Source organism: Oncorhynchus tshawytscha, linkage group LG22 (assembly GCF_018296145.1).
Source record: "Oncorhynchus tshawytscha isolate Ot180627B linkage group LG22, Otsh_v2.0, whole genome shotgun sequence".
Lineage (NCBI taxonomy): Eukaryota > Metazoa > Chordata > Actinopteri > Salmoniformes > Salmonidae > Oncorhynchus > Oncorhynchus tshawytscha.
This window is the reverse complement of record NC_056450.1, coordinates 154,972-178,332: the sequence shown is the minus strand read 5'-3', so window position 1 is coordinate 178,332 and position 23,361 is coordinate 154,972. Positions and strand designations below refer to the sequence as shown.

The window sequence follows — 23,361 nt, the reverse complement described above, 5'->3', positions numbered from 1 at the left end:
GAAGTGTATTTTCGTCAAGTGTATCTTCAAATGTAGAAACCCCAAAACTGCTTAGTCATGGTTGGTTCCACCCCTCCCCGGCAGATCAGAGAATCATAAGCTACCTTGTTTTCTTCTTGTGGCCAGGTGTATCAGGTGGGTGAGGTCATAGCCACAAACATGTGATAACAGCAGTTACGTTGACTCCTTTCTCTACCAAGCTACGCTCCGTTCTCTTCTATCTCCCCACAGCTGTGCACTTGGAAGATAGTACAAGAACAGGATGGACTGAAGAACTGTGGTCACTCTCAGAGGCTATTTGACTTACGCCGTGTGACCAGGTTACTCAGAAGCAAAGATGATTGAAAACAATACATGTCTATCTGTTCCTCAAGTTTATCTCTATCTCATGTCCTTGACTACACGGCTAGACCAGCTGCAGGGAGTGAACGTGGAAGAGATGAACCATCCTTTCTCAGGAGCACAGCATTGGCACTAAAGAAACGTCTTTACTATTGTTAAGCATATTAATTGTTAACTATTAATATTAAACAAATCAGGTAAATACATCATTTTTCTCTCACAACAGATTGGGGAGAGGAAGAATCGTGGTTGGACACCCTGGATAGAGGAGGATAAACGGCATATGGTAATCAGTGTGCATTTCATTTTCCCCATTAGTTGGAGGCAAAGACCTTCTTTGGACATTAGCCCAGTCTTTCATTATTTACATTTCCCTGTGCTGTAAAGACTACTTCTCCATGCTTTCTATTTGATCTACTAAAAGTAGTTTGTTATTCTGTATCTTTTTTCTCAGGTGTTATTCTGTGAAGGCCAACTTTTCAAACTAATGTGTGAAGGATGCACTTCAAGCTGCTTTAGCAGTAGCTAATGGGGATCCTAATAAAATACTAAATAGTAAGGGCTGTAAAGCTAAACTGTTACAGGTTCCGCTCTAGAAACGTAAAGGTAATTACTGATTCAGCCGAAGTATGCAGCGTTTAGCGGGCATGCGGTCTCACCTGAAATGGGAAAATTGCCTTTAAATGTAAATCACCCTGTAAAGCTGAACTTCCGTGATGTGGATTGAATAGAGCCCTGAGATTTGTTTCTCTTGAGAAGAAGATAAGATGCTCCATGATGTACACCAATTGTGTTTACTGCCACTCTGAACCCTAAGCATGGGTAAATAAATCCAGGTCCAAGAGCTGTTAGTTGTCTGGGATAATATGACTTCTCGAGTGGCGCAGTGGTCTAAGGCACTGAAATGAAGTGCTAGAGGCATCACTACAGACCCTGGTTTTATCCCAGGCTGTATCACAACCGGCCGTGATTGGGAGTCCCATAGGGCGGTGCACAATTGGCCCAGCGTCGTCCGGGTTAGGGGAGGGTTTAGCCTGTGGTAGGCCGTCATTGTAAATAAGAATTTGTTCTTAACTGACTTGCCTAGTTACATGTATTGTTTTGTTACGTGTGCTCATAAACATAAGGGTATTGTCAATAGTTAAATAAATACAATTTTCCAAAGGAAAAACTTTATATTTTACTACCATTAGAAGGTACCATTGGATTACTGTTATCAAATTGTGTACAGTAAATACTGTGAAGAGACAACCACTGCAGAGCTTGGTTGACATTAAGAGGAGAATTCTCACCTGAATTAATAATTGTAAATCATTTGGATTTTTGAGTAAATGAAATTCCGCATTTTACAGGTTTAGGAAATCTCAGCAGATATCAGTCAATAGCTGAAGTGGACTGCTGCAGTATAACCGGTACACTTGGACTCCTCTAAATCCTATTGTGTTATTTTTTGTCCTCTGTCCTGTGTCTTGCCATGAGGCCACATGGGGTTGCCACGAGGCATCGTGTGGATCTAACGTATACACAACTGGATTTGATTTGCCCAAAGTCATTTGTCTTGCTGCAAAAATCAGTTCTAACTTGTGAATAAAATTCAACAAATTGTCTATATAATATGGAGTATGATTTTTTACATTACAAAAAATAAAATACAAATGTGAAAATTGATCACTGTCAATTAGTTTTGACTCTCCATAAATCACACCCCACTAAGCATTTGATGTCAGGCGAAGTCTTTGGGACGTCTTTCTTTATCACAATCATAGACGTTCAGATTTGGTCCGGACCAGACCTGATTTAGACCATGCAAAGATGTCTATAATTGGATCGGCTTTGATTTAGCCCAGACATAGACATCTATAGTTGTTTCAGATTTGGTCCAGACCGGATTTGGTCATTGACATCTATGTATCACAAGTTTGGACAGCACAGTACAGCACAGTATACTACAGTAGAGCACATCAGAGTACATTACAGTACAGTAAAGAAAAGTAGGGTATAGTACAGTAGAGTACCAGTACAATACAGTAGAGCACACTAGAGTATAGTAAAGTGTACTGTATTGTACCCTACTTAACTCTATTGTACTCGACTCTACTGAATTAAACTCTACTGTACCATACTGTACCGTACTCTACTGAATTAAATAATATTTTACTGTACACTACTGTACTGTACTTTACTGTACTCTACTTTAATGAATTAAAGGCTATGTACTGTACTGTACCATACTGTACTGGAATGTACTTACTGTACTCTACTGAATAAAACTCTACTAACTCTACCATACCATAACGTACCATATTGTACTGTATTGTACTCTTCTATGTTATCCTGTGCTCTACTGTACTAAATTGTGCCATACTGTACTGCAGGGGTGTCAAACTCAAATACCCAGTGGGCCAAAATGTAAAACCTGAACAAAGTCACGGGCCAACATTGAACAAATTAACCTTTTAATATGGACCCAAACAAGTTTTGCTTTAACATTGAATATGGAACAAGCATCGCTTATTACCATACAATATATAATTTAATAGTGGAGACATGCAAAATTGAATTTCAAATGAAAAAACACATCAATGGCATTCATTTATTAAATAAATAAAATTTAAATAAAAATTGTATGCCTCTTTTCTATTTGCAGCCTTCTGATTTAAATACCAAAATAAACTTTTTCCACTGGCTAATAATTTTACAAATAAAATGATAATAAATCAATCAACCATTCAAGCCCATGCCTTGTAGCAAGAAAAAGTGCATAAAGAAAACGTTAATTATTGCACACTGGTCTAATCTGATGTGCCCAAGCCAGATACCTGGCATCTCTTCTTGGATGCTAGTTCATCAATGTCTGGGCTCAAGCTCTGAGCTGAAGAAATCCTCAGTATCGAGCGAAGATGTTCATCAGTCAGACGTCTCCTGTGAGTTGTTTTGGTCATCTTCATCGAGGAGAAAAGTTGCTCGCATAGATAAGTGCTGCCGAACATGGAGAGCATCTGAGCAGCTTGGGTGCGGAGCTGAGGCATTGTGTCAGGGATGAACCGTGGAAACTGTGCGGCGCCCACAGCATCATACTTTGACTTCAGCGTGTCGTTGCACTGGAGTTCAATCAGCTCCATTTGGATGTTGGTTGGTGCATTTTCCACATCAACTGCGAAGGGATTACTAAGCAGTTCAAACTTGCATTTCTGGGCATCGAAGTCGGCAAATCGCCGGCTAAACTCAGCGGCGAGAACACTGAGTTTTTCAGCAAACTGTGCACATGGGATCACGGCGGTAGAGATCTGCGCTTTTATGGATTGGCAGCAGGGAAAATGGCAAGGGTTTCCTTGCAGCATCTGATTCTCCCACAGGCACAGTTTAGTTTTGAAGGCCCTCACTGCAGCGTACATGTCTGTGATGATGCGCCCCCGCCCCTGAAGCTGCAGGTTCAGCGCATCGAGATGGCTCGAGATGTCACAGAGAAAGGCCAGCTCACACAGGAACTTTTGCTCCCGGAGCTCTGCTGTATCCTTCCCTTTGGTTTCCAGGAATTGACATATTTCCTCACGCAGCTCGAAACATCTGTTCAGTACTTTTCCTCTGCTTAGCCATCTCACCTCTGTGTGATACGGCACGTCTGCGTATTCCGAACCACACTCCTCCAGAAAAGATTTAAACTGGCGGTGATTTAGACCTTTGGCTCTTATAAAGTTAACTACCTGTGTTACTGTGGTCATAACATGTTCCATCTTTAGGGCTTTGGCACACAGTGCTTCCTGATGTATGATGCAGTGGTAAACAGTTAGCTCACCTGCACAGTTCTCTTCCCGCATCTTCTCCCGAACCATGCCCACCAGTCCACTCTTTTTACCGCACATCGCTGGCGCACCATCTGTCGTTAATCCAACGAGTTTATCCCACGGCAGCTTTATTTCAGTTACACATTTGGAAACCTCCTCAAAGATTTCCTTTCCTGTGGTTGTGCCATGCATTGATTTGAATCCTAATAGCTCCTCCGTAACACACAGATTTGAGTCCACTCCACGGATGAAGACTGACAGCTGAGCAGTATCAGATGCGTTGCAGCTCTCATCCACAGTGAGGGAGAACGCAACAAAATCTTTTCCCTTTTCCATCAGCTGGTCATACAGATTGGTGGCAAGATCACATGTGCGATCAGCTACTGTGTTCCTGCTCAGGCTCACGTTTGAAAATGCTTGTTTTTTTCTCTGGGCATACGAGGTCACAAACCATCATGCACTTTTTCATGAACTCTCCCTCATTAAAGGGCCGGGCTGATTTTGCGATCTCTGCTGCCACTATATAACTAGCCTTTACAGCAGCCTCGCTTTGTGATGTGGCTTTTTAAACATATTCTGTTGTGAAACCAAACTTCTTTTCATCTCCTCTACTTTCTGGCTCCTTTGAGTCATGTCCAGGTCCTTGTATTTGTCATGGTGTTTCGTTTCATAGTGTCGTCTAATGTTGTACTCCTTACTTACAGCCACGTTGACTCCACAAACAAGACAAACAGGTTTGTCTTTTACATATGTAAACAGATATTCTGCCTCCCACTTGTCCAGAAAGCTCCTGTTTTCTGCCTTTCTTTTCGCCATTTTTGGGAAGGGTTAGCTCGCTGACAGTTGTAGCGTCTATGTTGCTATGACTACTGTCACAGAGGAGAGAGCGTTTCTGGGTCCTGTCCTGATTGGCGCGCAAAAACAGCAGAGCATTATGGGATTCGTAGTATTAGTGGTGAATGCGCTGTATAATACCGGCGGGCCAGCTCTAGTAGTAATTTGGTATTGTCTCGCGGGCCAAATATAATTACCCCGCGGGCCAAATTTGGCCCACGGGCCAGAGTTTGACACCCATGCTGTACTGTGATGTTCACACCTATGATTCGTTTGGATCTGGTCCGCAACCACCAAATGTGTACTTGTTTGGGGAATAACTCATTACCATAATACCCAGCATGCTTGGCAAGTTTTTTCTTTCTTCAACATTTACATTTTGTTCATTCAGCAGACGCTCTTATCGAGAGTGACTTACAGTCAGTGCATTCAACTAAGTTAGATAAACAACAACAACATATCACAGTCAAATAGAAAAAAAATTCTGTATCCTTTACTCAGAATGTTGAAGTCGAAGTCGTCTGTTGGTGTCCTCTAAATGTTGGATTAATTTTAACATAATTGCTGCCAGTTTTAAAGCTTTAGAAAAGTTGTTTTGCTAAATGGGAGCAATAATACATATTTTGTTGTAATTTTCAGTTCACTCTTCTCTCCAATTAACGTAATTTAGAATATATAGCAGGGCAGGATTTCAAGATTAGAGGAAGATTACTTTATTTTCCAACGTACACACATGGAAACTTGTGTTGTGCTTTGTCCCATCGCTCCGAAAAGAAATGCATAGGCCTTACAGAGAGGTTGTAGCAAGGGCGCACATGGAGCAATTGTAGGGGAGAACTGAAGCGCCTTGGGCATTTGAACCGGCGACTCGGAACACTGACCCGCCTCTCTAACCTCTAGGCTACCAGTCGACCAAATACAATTAGCAAAATATAATTCAACCCCCACAATTACAGTTTTCACAATTCAGTGTAACAGTGATTATTCAGTGTGACCAAAGATGATTTATTATATTGACAAGATATTCGGGTACCACTCGAACCATAAAAAACATGTCCTCAAAGATAGAAGGCAAGTGGGAGTAGGCGAGATCAGGTGGGACCGTTCTTGCCAATGAGCGGGCAGATTCTCACAGTGAAGAACAGGCACAACTCCGATACGAAGTCGTTTTTTTATGTTGCCGAAATGCCACGTGCGTCCACTTATATCAGTGCATTCATAACAACCTAAGCATTACGAAACATCTATTTGGTCAAATAAGCCTCAGTGCCTCACGTAGAAAATGTGAAGTAAAAAAACGCATTGATTCCTCACTTCGTGGTCTTATTTTAGTGTACAGCTTTTAGGCGGAGTACACCCTCTTGCTTTGCCCCTTCCTCTCTGTCCCCAGTCACGTGACACCTGATAAAAATGGCCACCTTCGTGTTTTGATTAATAATACTTTTATGTTTGTTTCATTCTCCGTAGCATTTTAATAGATAACACATTTCGTAGGAAACTCTGTCTTTCCCCTTTAAATTTATGACAATCAATACAAACTGCTATTTGTTAGACTATGCACATTTGTGTGTATTAAACGGAAAGCTAGCTAGTTGGCTGGCACAATAGGTAAGCTAAAGCTAGCTGAAAGTAAAGGAAAAACGATGGAGTTGAGTGCCGACGAGGTAAGGTAACGTCTAAATGTTGGTAAAACTACAATTCGTTTGATCCAATATGTGTCAACTAAAGTTACTGCTTGTGGTCGTGATTATCTGTGCAAGTCCATGTTATCTTTTCAAACCTAACGTTAGCTAACTAGGTGATATTAGATTGGCTAACTAGCTGAGTCTGTAACGTTACGCATTAAGTAAGGAGCCGCAGATGTAATTGTTAGCTAACAACAACAATACGGATTTGGATACCTAGACTTCTATTAATGGGACATACCATCGTAATAATGAATATTTAGCTAGTTAGCCCACCCAATCTAGCTAGAAAACATATTAACTAACACAGAAGGCCACCATGTGCAAGCCAGTTTAGCTGCGTGCCGATTAGGTATCTAACTAGTTCTGTAACTATCTAGATGGCATTTTATTCTTCCAACAGATGTTGTTGACCAACAATACCAAAGTAAATGTTATCGTCAATATCAGTGGTGGCTAGATTTATATGACCGTTTCACCTGCTAGCCGGTGTTATAGCTGTTTGCTGTAATGGTAACGTTAGTGAAGATAATTTAGCATAAACCGTATTCATTTCAATCTAGCTGGCTAGATAGTTATGTACGATCTAAAAACGTCAATATTACAATTGCCTATCCAGCTAGCTATTCGTTAGTATTAATACTGTAACGTTAACCATGATTTAATCAACATGTTTTATGTATACTAATTATGTATCACACTGATTTAATCATTATGGTTTCTAAAAAAAGCCCTGAGTGTCTCGTATTTGGTCTGTTATACCGGTAGATAGTTAATGATGATTCAGTCTAACTTTCTTCTGTTCATTACAGATCCGCAGGAGGAGACTGGCAAGACTGGCAGGAGGACAAACATCCCAGCCCAGCACTCCCCTGACGTCCCCACAGAGAGAGACCCCCCCTGGGCCCCTTCCTGGGACCTCAGGGGCCACACCCCAGCCCTTTCCACCAGCTGCCTCACACGCACTGGGACTCAATGTCCAGAGTGTCACCTCTCTTATGGGCGCCTCAGGTATGAGCAGATTATGTTTAAAGGGATAGTGTGGATTTGGGCAATTATGCCCTTTTTCTACTTACCCAGAGTCCAATATTTTTTTAAATGATTTAACTTTTATTTAGAAGAGGGGTCACCATTGAGACCAGGGTCTCATTCTCAAGAGAGCTCTCTGTGAACAGGAACACACAATTCAACATCAATACAATAAATACAAAAGATGACTCAAAACAGACTATTACATCCCTCAAAATTGATCTAAACTGTCCAATTGGGACCAGCAAGTTCAGCTTCAAGGATCGCCGCCTTTGTGTAGAGGGAGGACTTGTGCCATTTACCAGATCTTAGGGATAACCCCAGAAACACTTGTCATGCACCCATGGATACCATTTGTTTGTCTCTGCGTGTAGCTTGAAGGAAGTTGAAGGTCGTTTCATGAGCCATTGCTAACTGTCTGTCTAACTATCTAGCTGTTCCCATGGACTTAGTCATTGCACACAAGTTGCTTCAAACTGCACGCAGAGACATGAAGATGTTATCCATGAGTTCATCTGACTCTGGGGAAGTAGAAAAAAGGGCTTAATTGCCAGGACAGCGCTATCCCTTTTAAAGACTACACTTTTGGCTGAATTTCTATAGTGTGTAATTTAGCTAGCTTTCACACAGTCTCCTACGTTGGAAGCCAAGCAAGTTTTGTCAGACTGCTATTTCTTGGTATAAAGGCATTGGTGTATGCTAAATAGTGAATTAAATGGAGAGCACACATGAGGCTAAACTTCAATAAAATTCCTTTATTTGCCCTGTATGGATGTTTCAGCCTCAGCCTTCTACATGCAGAGAATGCCTGTGTTTTTGTTGTCAGCCATAATTAGGAGAATAGGTCAAGTTCACAGACGTCACTGGCTAGTAAAAAGCACCACTTAGGACAAAATACTTCACTTAGCCGTGCTGTATTGAGCTTATTTACAAATGTGTACTTTCCACTAGTGTTGCACGTTATACCGGCACCACAGTAATATCACGGTACCAAAACATCATGATACTTTTAATTCACTTTTTTAATTTTAACTTTTTAGAACACCGTTGTACCGTTTCATATGATACTATCCATTTTGTTTTCTTTTTTTCTGCCCTACCAAACTGCCCTAGTCAGTTTTGTTTATAAATTCAGTTGAATTGAAGCAACAGCCACGAATCTCCTTGAATGTGCCTGTCCAATAATATCCACTTCAATTTCATGCGCATATCACATGTGGCAGCTGTAATCAACCAGCTGGCGGCATACTGATGGCAGGTATGCAGACCCTGATGAGCCTTCTATTGTTATATTTGTTACATTGGAGCAGAGCGAGCAAAGTTGATACATTGTATCCATCGCCTGTTATAACCAGTCTGAGTAGACAAGGGGGGAAATGGAGCGAAGGCTTGCAGCTTTACAGCAAAACCAGCTTAAACATTACTCATTACTTAAAAAAATAAAAGAAATTATAATAATCCCGGTTTGCTAATTATTGGTTCGATAACAAACGTTGTTCAGTCATGTTACCTAGCTAGCTAACAACCTGTTAACTTGACCGTAGGCTAGGCTTGGGCGGTATCCAGATTGTCATACCTTCATACCGACCTCATGCTATGCTGGGATATTCAGTAATAACGGCACTGAACACAAGGGGTGCTATTGTAATCTAAAGGTTAGTAATGCTAACAAGTACATGTAAAATCCCATAGAGAATGCTAATGAGTGCATTGCAAACATTTTATAGAATCTGACCTAAAGTATTTGCAGGACAGACATCCCAGCTCATAGTTATACTAGTATCACAAAAAATGCTACTCAGGTTGCTGCTTACATAAAGCAAATATTAGACATCAAGGCTCTTAATCCAGGAGGGGATTCTCTGCTGTTACCAAGCAAAACTTGGTTTGGAAGAAGCTAACCACTTACCTAGATAGCTAACTAGTTTCTAAATGAGCAACCCAAATGCACAACTGCACAGCATTTAGCACATTTTGGACAGTTAACTTACTAGTTATACAATAACTAGCTGGGAGCTCGGGTACATCCTGTTTCCATTGATCATCCTTGATGTTTCTACAACTTGGAGTTCACCTGTGGTACATTCAATTGATTGGACATGATTTGGAAAGGCACACACCTGTTTATATAAGATCCCACACTTGACAGTGCTTTTAGAGCAAAAATCAAGCCATGAGGTTGAAGGACTTGTCCGTAGAGCTCAGAGACACCGTGGCCTCCATTCTTAAATGGAAGAAGTTTAGAACCACTAAGACTCTTCCTAATAGCTGTCTTTGGTCAGGGAGGTGACCAAGAACCCGATGGCCACTCTGACTGAGCTCCAGAATTCATCTGTGGAGATGGGAGAACCTTCCAGAAGGACAACCCTCTCTGCAGCACTCCACCAATCAGGCCTTTATGGTAGAGTAGCCAGACAGAAGCCACTCCCCAGTAAAAAGCACATGACAGCCAGCTTGGAGTTTGACAAAAGGCACCTAAATGATTCTCAGACCATGACAAGACTCTCTTGTCTGATGAAACCAAGGTTGTACTCTTTGGCCTGAATGCAAAGCATCACATCTGGAAGAAACCTGGCTCCATCCCTACGGTGAAGCATGGTGGTGGCAGCATTTTGCTGTGGAGATTTTTTTCAGCGGCAGCAACTGGGAGACTAGTCAGGATCGAGGGAAAGGTGAACAGCAGAAAGTACAGCGATATCCTTGATGAAAACCTGCTCCACTACGCTCAGGACCTCCGACTGGGGCAAAAGTTCACCTTTCGACAGGACAACGACCTTAAGCACACTGCCAAGACAATGCTGGAGTGGCTTAAGGACAAGTCTCTGAATGTCCTTGAGTCGCCCAGCCAGGCCCCAGACTTGAACCCGATCTAACATCTCTGGAGAGACCTGAATATAGCTGTGAAGCGACACTCCCCATCTAACCTGACAGAGCTTGAGAGGATCTGCAGAGAAGAATGGGAGAAACTCCCCAAATACAGGTGTGCCAAGGTTGTAGCGTCACACCCAAGAAGACTCAAGGCTGTAATCGCTGCCAAATGTGCTTCAACAAAGGACTGACTGAAGGGTCTGAATCCTTATCTAAATGTAATAAGTCTGTTTTTTTATTTAATACATTTGCTGACATTTCTAAACCTGTTTTTGCTTTGTCATTGTGTGTTTATATATATATATAAACACACTGACACATATATATATATATATCGTTATAACATGGTTGTACTGTAACAAATTGGAAAAAGTGAAGAGCTTTGAATGCACTGTAGTGTGCCACTTTTGACCACGGCCTATATTATACAGGGAATTGGGTGCCATTTGAAAAAAATAATCTCATTCTCTTGCTTATTTGTTTTTTCCCCCTTGTCGTTCCTGTCTCAGGTGTGGCGTACCGCAGTCAGAGCAGCGAGGGTGTGAGCTCCCTCTCCAGCTCTCCCTCCAACAGCCTGGAGACCCAGAGTCTGTCCAGATCTCAGAGCATGGACATCGACACTGCCTCCTGTGAAAAGAGGTGAGCAACTCGGTTCGATCTTTTCAAAACCGACCCTTAGCCCCTATACTGCCAAGCCGTTCAGTTCTGAGTGGATCAGGTAGGATGTGGAAGAAATGTAGACTCAAAAATATATCATGCTATTGCCAATCATACAGAAAGTTTATTTTATTTATCTGTTATTTTACCAGGTAAGTTGACTGAGAACACATTCTCATTTGCTGCAACGACCTGGGGGATAGTTACAGGGGAGAGGGGGAGGAATGAGCCAATTGTAAACTGGGGATTATTAGGTGACCGTGACGGTTTGAGGTCCAGATTGGGAATTTAGCCAGGACACCGGGGTTAACACCCCTACTCTTACGATAAGTGCCATGGGATCTTTAATGACCTCAGAGTCAGGACACCCGTTTAACGTCCCTTCCGAAAGACGGCACCCTACATAGGGCAGTGTAAGGGCATTGGGATATTTTTTTAGACCAGAGGAAAGAGTGTCTCCTACTGGCCCTCCAACACCACTTCCAGCAGCATATGGTCTCCCATCCGTGATTGACCAGGGCCAACCCTGCTTAGCTTCAGAAGCAAGCCAGCAGTGGTATGCAGGGTGGTATGCTGCTGGCGTGTGAGGGATCGATGTCCACCTCATGTTTGAAATGTTTTTTTAGTCACACTGCATACTTCATGGCTTTGATACCAATGAATTGTACAAATGTTGTGGAATACTCTACTCATTTTCTATGGATATATAAACAACATGCACCTTCACTGGCACTGCACCTTCGGGATAATGCGGCAAGAAGCCGGGTGAGAGGGATTACAGCTGGTAAGGGCAGACAGAGGAAAATATTGACAATAGAAGGTAACAGACCTGAAATACATCAAAAACACAATCTCTCACGTGAATACAGAGTTCTAACGGAATTATGTGATGTCACAAATACATCCAGAAATGCCCCAGAGACTCGCAATGTGATGTCACAAATACGTCCAGAAATGCCCCAGAGACTGACACTGTGCTTGTTTGTTATTCAAGATCATTGGAAAACAAAGTGGATGAATTTGAACTTCTTTTTCCATCAGAAAATGCAGACATTCGATGTGTCACTGAAACTTGGGCCCACAAAAATATCCCAGATTAATCTCCTTTTATTCAAGACTGTCAGATGTTCAGAATTGACAGGTCCAGAGGGGATGAGAGGAGCACGTGTGACTATGTATGTGAACCACAGTATGCAGGCAGAGAGAAGAACTGACCTAGAGAAAGAGGTGTGAACCACAGTATGCAGGCAGAGAGAACTGACCTAGAGAAAGAGGTGTGAACCACAGAATGCAGGCAGAGAGAAGAACTGACATAGAGAAAGAGGTGTGAACCACAGTATGCAGGCAGAGAGAACTGACCTATAGAAAGAGGTGTGAACCACAGTATGCAGGCAGAGAGAACTGACCTAGAGAAAGAGGTGTGAACCACAGTATGCAGGCAGGGAGAACTGACCTAGAGAGAAAGGTGTGAACCACAGTATGCAGGCAGGGAGAACTGACCTAGAGAAAGAGGTGTGAACCACAGTATGCAGGCAGAGAGAAGAACTGACCTAGAGAAAGAGTGTGAACCACAGTATGCAGGCAGAGAGAAGAACTGACCTAGAGAAAGAGGTGTGAACCACAGTATGCAGGCAGAGAAGAACTGACCTAGAGAAAGAGGTGTGAACCACAGTATGCAGGCAGGGAGAACTGACCTAGAGAAAGAGGTGTGAACCACAGTATGCAGTCATGGAGAACTGACCTAGAGAAAGAGGTGTGAACCACAGTATGCAGGCAGAGAGAACTGACATAGAGAAAGAGGTGTGAACCACAGTATGCAGGCAGAGAGAACTGACCTAGAGAAAGAGGTGTGAACCACAGTATGCAGGCAGAGAGAAGAACTGACCTAGAGAAAGAGGTGTGAACCAGTATGCAGTCATGGAGAACTGACCTAGAGAAAGAGGTGTGAACCACAGTATGCAGTCATGGAGAACTGACCTAGAGAAAGAGGTGTGAACCACAGTATGCAGGCAGAGAGAACTGACCTAGAGAAAGAGGTGTGAACCACAGTATGCAGGCAGAGAGAACTGACCTAGAGAAAGAGGTGTGAACCACAGTATGCAGGCAGAGAGAAGAACTGACCTAGAGAAAGAGGTGTGAACCACAGTATGCAGTCATGGAGAACTGACCTAGAGAAAGAGGTGTGAACCACAGTATGCAGGCAGAGAGAACTGACATAGAGAAAGAGGTGTGAACCACAGTATGCAGGCAGAGAGAACTGACCTAGAGAAAGAGGTGTGAACCACAGTATGCAGGCAGAGAGAAGAACTGACCTAGAGAAAGAGGTGTGAACCACAGTATGCAGGCAGAGGGAACTGACCTATAGAAAGAGAACCACAGTATGCAGGCAGAGAGAAGAACTGACCTAGAGAAAGAGGTGTGAACCACAGTATGCAGGCAGAGAGAAGAACTGACATAGAGAAAGAGGTGTGAACCACAGTATGCAGGCAGAGAGAACTGACCTAGAGAAAGAGGTGTGAACCACAGTATGCAGGCAGGGAGAACTGACCTAGAGAGAAAGGTGTGAACCACAGTATGCAGGCAGGGAGAACTGACCTAGAGAAAGAGGTGTGAACCACAGTATGCAGGCAGAGAGAAGAACTGACCTAGAGAAAGAGTGTGAACCACAGTATGCAGGCAGAGAGAAGAACTGACCTAGAGAAAGAGGTGTGAACCACAGTATGCAGGCAGAGAAGAACTGACCTAGAGAAAGAGGTGTGAACCACAGTATGCAGGCAGGGAGAACTGACCTAGAGAAAGAGGTGTGCAGTATGCAGTCATGGAGAACTGACCTAGAGAAAGAGGTGTGAACCACAGTATGCAGGCAGAGAGAACTGACATAGAGAAAGAGGTGTGAACACAGTATGCAGGCAGAGAGAACTGACCTAGAGAAAGAGGTGTGAACCACAGTATGCAGGCAGAGAGAAGAACTGACCTAGAGAAAGAGGTGTGAACCACAGTATGCAGTCATGGAGAACTGACCTAGAGAAAGAGGTGTGAACCACAGTATGCAGTCATGGAGAACTGACCTAGAGAAAGAGGTGTGAACCACAGTATGCAGGCAGAGAGAACTGACCTAGAGAAAGAGGTGTGAACCACAGTATGCAGGCAGAGAGAACTGACCTAGAGAAAGAGGTGTGAACCACAGTATGCAGGCAGAGAGAAGAACTGACCTAGAGAAAGAGGTGTGAACCACAGTATGCAGTCATGGAGAACTGACCTAGAGAAAGAGGTGTGAACCACAGTATGCAGGCAGAGAGAACTGACATAGAGAAAGAGGTGTGAACCACAGTATGCAGGCAGAGAGAACTGACCTAGAGAAAGAGGTGTGAACCACAGTATGCAGGCAGAGAGAAGAACTGACCTAGAGAAAGAGGTGTGAACCACAGTATGCAGGCAGAGAGAACTGACCTAGAGAAAGAGGTGTGAACCACAGTATGCAGGCAGAGAGAAGAACTGACCTAGAGAAAGAGGTGTGAACCACAGTATGCAGGCAGAGAGAAGAACTGACATAGAGAAAGAGGTGTGAACCACAGTATGCAGGCAGAGAGAACTGACCTAGAGAAAGAGGTGTGAACCAGAGGTGTGAACCACAGTATGCAGGCAGAGAGAAGAACTGACATAGAGAAAGAGGTGTGAACCACAGTATGCAGGCAGAGAGAATAACTGATGTAGAGAAAGAGGAATTTGAGTGTGTGGTTTCAGCTCTGTCTTAAATGACTCCCCAGCTCAGTTTCAGCTCTGGTAGTGGGAGTACTCTGCAATCAACCAGGGGCAATTAAGAAAACACTATAGCAGAACACTGTGGATTATCTCATCAACACTTGATGTGATCAGGATGTCCTATCCCCAAATGGGTCTCATCCTGTGTGGAGACTTTAATTTGCCCATCAAGATGCTGACAAACTCCCCGCCAGACATGAAACAAGTGGTCAAAGACGAGACCAGAGTGGACTCCATCCTAGATCTGATCATTACAAATATCTCTACAACACCCCCACTGTACTTGCTCCTCTTGGATCCAGTGATCACTAGTGTCTGCTGTTCTCCCCAAACACCACATCAGGAGGGAGAAGCGAGGTGCAGAGGGAAAAAGGACGCCTGGTAACCCAGAACAGAAAGGAGGCCTTTGCATGATGTAGTTTCAGTACTGACTGGTCTGCCGTATGAGGTGTGGAGAGCATCGATGCAAAGGTGGAGACGTTCGCCTCCTGAATTCAGACTGCACTTGACGTGTATGCATGCCAATAACAAAACAACAACCTTAGACGAGCCCTGGATGACTGAATGAATAAAGGCTGCCATCAGGAAAAGACGAGCTTTTCAAAAGCGAAAAAGGTGTTTAAAGATCTCCATTTAAATATGTCCAGTTTGCCCCCCTCGGGTTCTCTGGCAGACTTTTCCAGAGGCTGGGGGCTTAGTAAGGCTTGCCTCTCCTTGATTCTTGGTCCTAGGCTTTGGGATAGTTAACATTTTCTTTTTTCTTTTTTTTTTCTTTATTTAACTAGGCAAGTCAGTTAAGAACAAATTCTTATTTTCAATGACGGCCAAGGAACAGTGGGTTAACTGCCTGTTCAGGGGCAGAATTGACAGATTTGTACCTTGTCAGCTCAGGGGTTTGAACTTGCAACCTTCCGGTTACTAGTCCAATGCGCTAACCACTAGGCTACCCTGCCAGAGGATCTGCAGGACAAACTGGGTACATAACTCAGAAGCATGTCTTACATGTCTGTAGTGATTCCTATGTTGATTATGTAAAACATATTTACTGGTCTGTGGTGTGTAATGAGGAACAACCAGATGCTGCACTTGACACATTTCTAAAATTGTATATTCCAATGACTAACCACGCAATTTTGGGGGAAAAATGCAAACTTTGCTCCATTCATTGAATCAGATGGCTCATTCATCACACACTCCACTGATATTGCCAACTACCTTAATTATATATTTTGGAATGACATGCCAGGAATACATGCTGACACTACACATCCATGTACAGTACCAGTCACAACTTTGGACAGACATACAGTGCTTTGCGAAAGTATTCGGCCCCCTTGAACTTTGCGACCTTTTGCCACATTTCAGGCTTCAAACATAAAGATATAAAACTGTATTTTTTTGTAAAGAATCAACAACAAGTGGGACACAATCATGAAGTGGAACGACATTTATTGGATATTTCAAACTTAACAAATCAAAAACTGAAAAATTGGGCGTGCAAAATTATTCAGCCCCCTTAAGTTAATACTTTGTAGCGCCACCTTTTGCTGCGATTACAGCTGTAAGTCGCTTGGGGTATGTCTCTATCAGTTTTGCACATCGAGAGACTGAAATGTTTTCCCATTCCTCCTTGCAAAACAGCTCGAGCTCAGTGAGGTTGGATGGAGAGCATTTGTGAACAGCAGTTTTCAGTTCTTTCCACAGATTCTCAATTGGATTCAGGTCTGGACTTTGACTTGGCCATTCTAACACCTGGATATGTTTATTTTTGAACCATTCCATTGTAGATTTTGCTTTATGTTTTGGATCATTGTCTTGATGGAAGACAAATCTCCGTCCCAGTCTCAGGTCTTTTGCAGACTCCATCAGGTTTTCTTCCAGAATGGTCCTGTATTTGGCTCCATCCATCTTCCCATCAATTTTAACCATCTTCCCTGTCCCTGCTGAAGAAAAGCAGGCCCAAACCATGATGCTGCCACCACCATGTTTGACAGTGGGGATGGTGTGTTCAGGGTGATGAGCTGTGTTGCTTTTACGCCAAACATAACGTTTTGCATTGTTGCCAAAATGTTCAATTTTGGTTTAATCTGACCAGAGCACCTTCTTCCACATGTTTGGTGTGTCTCCCAGGTGGCTTGTTGCAAACTTTAAACTACACTTTTTATGGATATCTTTAAGAAATGGCTTTCTTCTTGCCACTCTTCCATAAAGGCCAGATTTGTGCAATATACGACTGATTGTTGTCCTATGGACAGAGTCTCCCACCTCAGCTGTAGATCTCTGCAGTTCATCCAGAGTGATCATGGGCCTCTTGGCTGCATCTCTGATCAGTCTTCTCCTTGTATGAGCTGAAAGTTTAGAGGGACGGCCAGGTCTTGGTAGATTTGCAGTGGTCTGATACTCCTTCCATTTCAATATTATCGCTTGCACAGTGCTCCTTGGGATGTTTAAAGCTTGGGAAATCTTTTTGTATCCAAATCCGGCTTTAAACTTCTTCACAACAGTATCTCGGACCTGCCTGGTGTGTTCCTTGTTCTTCATGATGCTCTCTGCGCTTTTAACGGACCTCTGAGACTATCACAGTGCAGGTGCATTTATACGGAGACTTGATTACACACAGGTGGATTGTATTTATCATCATTAGTCATTTAGGTCAACATTGGATCATTCAGAGATCCTCACTGAACTTCTGGAGAGAGTTTGCTGCACTGAAAGTAAAGGGGCTGAATAATTTTGCACTCCCAATTTTTCAGTTTTTGATTTGTTCAAAAAGTTTGAAATATCCAATAAATGTCATTCCACTTCATGATTGTGTCCCACTTGTTGTTGATTCTTCACAAAAAAATACAGTTTTATATCTTTGTTTGAAGCCTGAAATGTGGCAAAAGGTCGCAAAGTTCAAGGGGGCCGAATACTTTCGCAAGGCACTGTATCTTTATTTTTACTATTTTCTACATTTGTAGAATAATAGTGAAGACATCAACTATGAAATAACACACCTGGAATCATGTAGTAACCAAAAAAAGTGTTAATCAAATCAATATATATTTGAGATTCTTTAAAGTAGCCACCCTTTGCCTTTAACAGCTTTGCGCACTCTTGGCATTCTCTCTACCAGCTTCATGAGGAATGCATTTCAATTAACAGGTGTGCCTTGTTAAAAGTACATTTTGTGCAATTTCTTTCCTTAATGCATTTGAGCCAATACTTTGTGATAAGGTAGCGGTTGTATGCAGAAGATGGCCCTATTTTTTTTTTTTTAAATACCAAGAACAGCTCAAATAAGCAAAGAGAAATGACAGTCCATTACTTTAAGACATGAAGGTCAGTGTGAATACGGAACATTTCAACAACTTTGAAAGTTTCTTCAACTGCAGTCGCAAAAACCATCAAGCGCTATGATGAAACTGTCTCTCATGAGGACCGCCACGGGAAAGGAAGACCCAGAGTTACCTCTGCTGCAGAGGATACGTTCATTAGAGTTACCAGCCTCAGAAATTGCAGCCCAAATAAATGCTTCACAGTAAAACACATCTCAACATCAACTGTTCAGAGGAGGCTGGTGAATCAGGCCTTCATGGTCAAATTGCTGCAAAGAAACCACTGCTAAAGGACACCAATAATTAGACACTTGCTTGGGCTTAGAAAGAGGAGCAATGGACATTAAACCGATATAAATCTGTAATTTGGTCTGAGTCCAAATGTATGATTTTTGATTCTAACCGCCATGTCTTTGAGACGCAGAGTAGGTGAATGGATGATCTCTGCATGTGTGGTTCCCATCATGGGGGAGGAGGTGTGATGGTGTGGGGGAGCTTTGCTGGTGACACTGTCTCTGATTTATTTAGAATTCAAGGCACACTTAACCAGCATGGCTACCACAGCATTCCGCAGCGATACGCCATCCCATCTGATTTGCACTTAGTCCCACTATCATTTTGTTTTTCAACAGGACAATGACCCAACACACCTCCAGCCTGTTTAAGGGCTATTTGACCAAGAAGGAGAGTGATGGAGTGCTGCATCAGGTGACCTGGCCTCCACAATCACTCGACCTCAACCCAATTGAGATGGTATGAGATGAGTTGGACCGTAGATTGAAGTAAAAGCAGGCAACAAGTGCTCAGCATATGTGGGAACTCCTTCAAGACTGTTGGAAAAGCATTCCAGGTGAAGCTGCTTGAGAGAAAGCTGTCAAGGCGAAGGGTGGCTGCTTTGAAGAAATGTAAAATATATATTTTGATGTAACACTTTTTTTTGCCTACTACATGAATCTGTATGTGTTATTTCATAGTTGTGACGTCTTCACTATTATTCTACAATGTAGGATATAAAGAGTAGGTGTGTCAATTTGACTGGTACTGTTAATCTGACCAAATTATGAAAGACAAGCATTGTACTTTTGAATTTTGTAAAGTGAGTGTGGAAGAGTTGAAACTATTATTGTTTATCAACAATGACAAGCCACTGGGGTCTGACAATCTGAATGGAAAATGACTGAGGATAATGGTGAATGATATTGCCCCTCCTGTTTGCCACATCTTCATTTTAAGCCTACTAGAAAGTGTGTACCCTCAGGCCTGGAGGGAAGCAAAAGTCATTCCGCTACCCAGGAATAGTGAAGCCCCCTTTACTGGCTTAAATAGCCGACCCAGCAGCCTGTTACAACCCTTAGTTTGACCAGATACTATGCTATTTTTAGAGTAAACAAATTGACAAGACTTTCAGCACGCTTGTAGAGGACATTCATTCTGAGAAATGGATAACATTGGGAGGGCTTTTGTTAGACTTTGTTTTATATGTAATGTAAGTGCCTTAATGTGTTTGCACCCCAGGAAGAGGAGCTGCTAATGGCGATCCCTAATAAATACACATCTATTGGGGTGTACAAACTTGGATTGCTTTAAAAACAAAATATTAAAATAAATTCTAAAACTCACAGGCAGCCAGTGCAGAGACTTTAAAAACGGTGTAATGTGTGCGGTCTGGTCAAAGTCATTATCCGTGCTGCAGCATTCTGTATGTTTTGCAGTTGACCAATGGCGGTAGACCAGACAGAAGAGCATTACAGTAGTCAAGCCTGCTTGTAATAAATGCATGGATGAGTCTTTCAGCCTGAGATAGAAACGGTCGCACCGTGGCAATGTTCCTCAGGTGCTAAAAGGCTATTTTGTTCACATTCCTCTGTGAAGATTCTTTCTCTGTCCTTTGGCTCCATGAATAAGTACCTTGGTCTTGTATTGATTTAGCTGGAGGAAGTTGTGAGCCATTCATGTATTTAAATCACTAATAGTCTTATTTGTGGAGCTAAAATCCTCTGGTGACACAAATGCAAAGTTGTGTATAATCTGCGTAGCGTTGAAAATCAATGCCGTGCTTTCTGAAAATGCTGCCAATGGGTAACCTACTGAACGATGTGGAACGCGATGTGTTATGTATTTTCTGAGTTATGTACACTAATGGTGGAAAAACTCTTGACTGGTTAAATGGGTCCTAAACCAATGTAGAACTGGACCTAGGCCAACCCACCTCTCCAGTCTGTCCAGAAGGACATAATGGTCAACGGTGTCGAATACAGCACTTAAATCCAAGAGAAGAAGGACAGAGAGCGGTTTGGCATCTGTTGGCTCTAAGGTCATTTACAACTTTAACTAAGGCTGTGCTGTGGTGGGCACAATTTAAATAAAATTAAAATAAATACATTTGGCTGTTTGAAAACCAATTTCTCCATAATTTAGCTTAAGAATGGAAGTTTGGAGATTGGCCGACACTTGCTAAGAGCTGAATAATCAATTTTACTTTTCTTCAGAAGGGGTTTCACCATAGCAGTTTTTAGTGCAGTGGGGAAAGTGTGAGCAGGAAGCGCTTAACAATAGCTTGCAATTCTTCAAATATGCAATTTAAAGCTGTTCTGAAGGTGGTGGTGATAGAATCGAGAAGGCAGGTCGACGGTTTAAGTTGTGATATCACTTTCCTGAGCATGTTTCAAACAGGGAAAGTAACTCCATAGTGCCTTTGCGTGGTAGGCAAGGTCACATAACATCAAACTTCTCATCAGGTCTTGCTTGACTGGCACCCATCCTAATGTTTTATCTTATCTCTGAAATATGCAGCAAACTCATCACATTTAGATCTGGAGTAAAGTTCAGGCTTGTGGGGGTACGATTTATCAGGCCATCTATGGTTGAATAGCACTCTCAAATGATTCTGATGTATTAATGATCAAGTTAGAAAAATGTGCCCATTTGGCATTTCTAATTGCCTTATATGCCAAGTTGCCTTGCTCAGAATATAATGGACCTGCAACACTGACGTTCTGCCTTTCTGAAATGTGTTTTTAGTTGATTTTGTTTCCTCACTCATCTGTGATTTTGTCATAGTTTTCAAGGACAATCTACAATAGTTCTGAGAAATCAGTTCAGGGCAGTGCTTTGGTGTCCTATACAGGGCTCTCTGTTTGGATGTGTCCTTTTCAACCTTACTGGAGCTATGGCATCAATGGTGGCCCTTCATTTGTTATTGAAGTTATCAACTAAATCATCATGAGGAAGGTAGAACAGGTGATGGTGTATTATTCATACACACAAAAAAAGCTCTTTAGCAACTTCACAGGTAAGGTGGCGTTTCTAAATAGTTTGTTCAGTATTACCTTGGGCTGTGGGCAACAATGTAGTAAAAAAAGCGTGGTGATCAGCTAAACTAACATCAACAATAGAGGATATGTCAATAGAAAGCTCCTTGGTAATAACCAGGTCCAGAGTATGGCTGAAGTTAGGGTTGGGCCCAGTAACATGTTGGATAAAGTCCATAGAGCTCAAAAGATTCATAAAATCAATGGCCTTGGAGTCAGTCTCTTTGTCAACATTAAAATCGCCCAACAGAATTATTTTATCCTAGTTCCCAAGGACAATTGTCCAGAGAAATGTGGTGGAATATTCTATTCAAGTGCGAGAGACTTTGTCATTTCTTCAAACAATCATCTTTATTCAATATCGATTAATTATTGCAATAATGAAACTGTCGACATGGGGCCTAGAGCCTAACTGATAATGAAAAAAACAGATGTTGTATATGACCTAAAAATGCTGAGTCAGACTTAGTTCCAACTCTCTTAAGCCACCTTGGTTATCTACAAAGGATGGTGTTTTACCCCCAACCTGGCTTAGTTTCCCAGATGCCAGGAAGATGAGGTATTGTTCTAAACTCTTCCAGGCTATCTCTCTCGGGTCACACAAACCACATCTTGTCTATGGAATGCCAACTTTAGGTTTTTATCACCAAGTCATTGTCAGCTCAAGCTGTCTGTAGAAAAACCCATTTCCCTTGACGCCCAGACTATCTGCAGGAAGCTAGAGTGGAAACCACCTCTTTAACAGATGCCAGCCCACGCTTCAAAAGACTCCTCAGTTAACTCAAAGGGAGAGAGTGGGTCCTAAGAACCTTTCTTTATTTCATAAAACAACATCGATATAACAATATGCAACCACCACTGCTTTGGTGGCCTATACAGGGATAGAGCCAGCACTGGTGGCTGACATGTAAATAGTATGGCATGATGGTCAAAAGACCCACAGTTGCCAAATGAGATGGTCTTATAGTGGAGTGGATTAGTAAAACAGAAAGGCTTTTCCTTTTTTCTGATACAGTAGAGTGAAAAGCTAGTTATCCTATGGGGAGGCTTCAATAAGAGCGGCACTACAGTCTAACAGCCATGTTTCAGTGAGAAACACTCTAATGAGGTCATTCACAAGAATGGATTTATTAGTGATTGCTCTAACAACCTTTAAGTGCCATATTCAATGAGTGTGGGCCAAATTCTTAACAACCGTAACAATATATTGATGTTATTAATGTTACAGCCACTTTTTCTGTCACTCTTATCTATCAGAATGGTAGGATGTTGTATAAACTCACTAGAAGGCGGAGTTAGAGGAACATAAATTAGTTTGCTCACAATAATCATAGTTCCATTTCTACAGGAGTTGATATGCTTTCCTCTGTTGCTTATTCTGACAGGGAGAACTGGAGCACTACCAGACCCTGTCCTTCAGTCTCTAAAACAGTTTGATGTTGCTGGGTCTGGAGCTCTACCAGACCCTGTCTGTCAGTCTCTAAAACAGTTTGATGTTGCTGGGACTGGAGCACTACCACACCCTGTCTGTCAGTCTCTAAAACAGTTTGATGTTGCTGGGACTGGAGCACTACCACACCCTGTCTGTCAGTCTCTAAAACAGTTTGATGTTGCTGGGACTGGAGCACTACCACACCCTGTCTGTCAGTCTCTAAAACAGTTTGATGTTGCTGGGACTGGAGCACTACCACACCCTGTCTGTCAGTCTCTAAAACAGTTTGATGTTGGGACTGGAGCACGACCAGACCCTGTCTGTCAGTCTCTAAAA

The 23,361-nt window shown here is 42.4% G+C and overlaps 1 protein-coding gene across 7 annotated transcripts in view; it reads left to right on the top strand.

Moving 5' to 3' along the window:
* The first annotated feature begins 6,336 nt into the window (after positions 1-6,336).
* LOC112221572 (ubiquitin conjugation factor E4 B) overlaps positions 6,337-23,361 on the top strand; it is a 91,029-nt gene continuing 74,004 nt past the window's right edge. For 3 of the 7 annotated variants that reach the window (XM_024383702.2, XM_042303571.1, XM_024383699.2), the window contains exons 1-3: positions 6,337-6,625; positions 7,459-7,657; positions 11,053-11,182. In XM_024383702.2, coding sequence (XP_024239470.1) covers positions 6,605-6,625; positions 7,459-7,657; positions 11,053-11,182 — 350 coding nt within the window. In that variant the 5' untranslated portion in view covers positions 6,337-6,604. Of the gene's footprint in view, positions 6,626-7,458; positions 7,658-11,052; positions 11,183-19,096; positions 19,133-23,361 lie in introns of those variants that run through there. The other 4 variants (XM_024383705.2, XM_024383700.2, XM_024383704.2 and 1 more) reach the window with 2 other exon arrangements.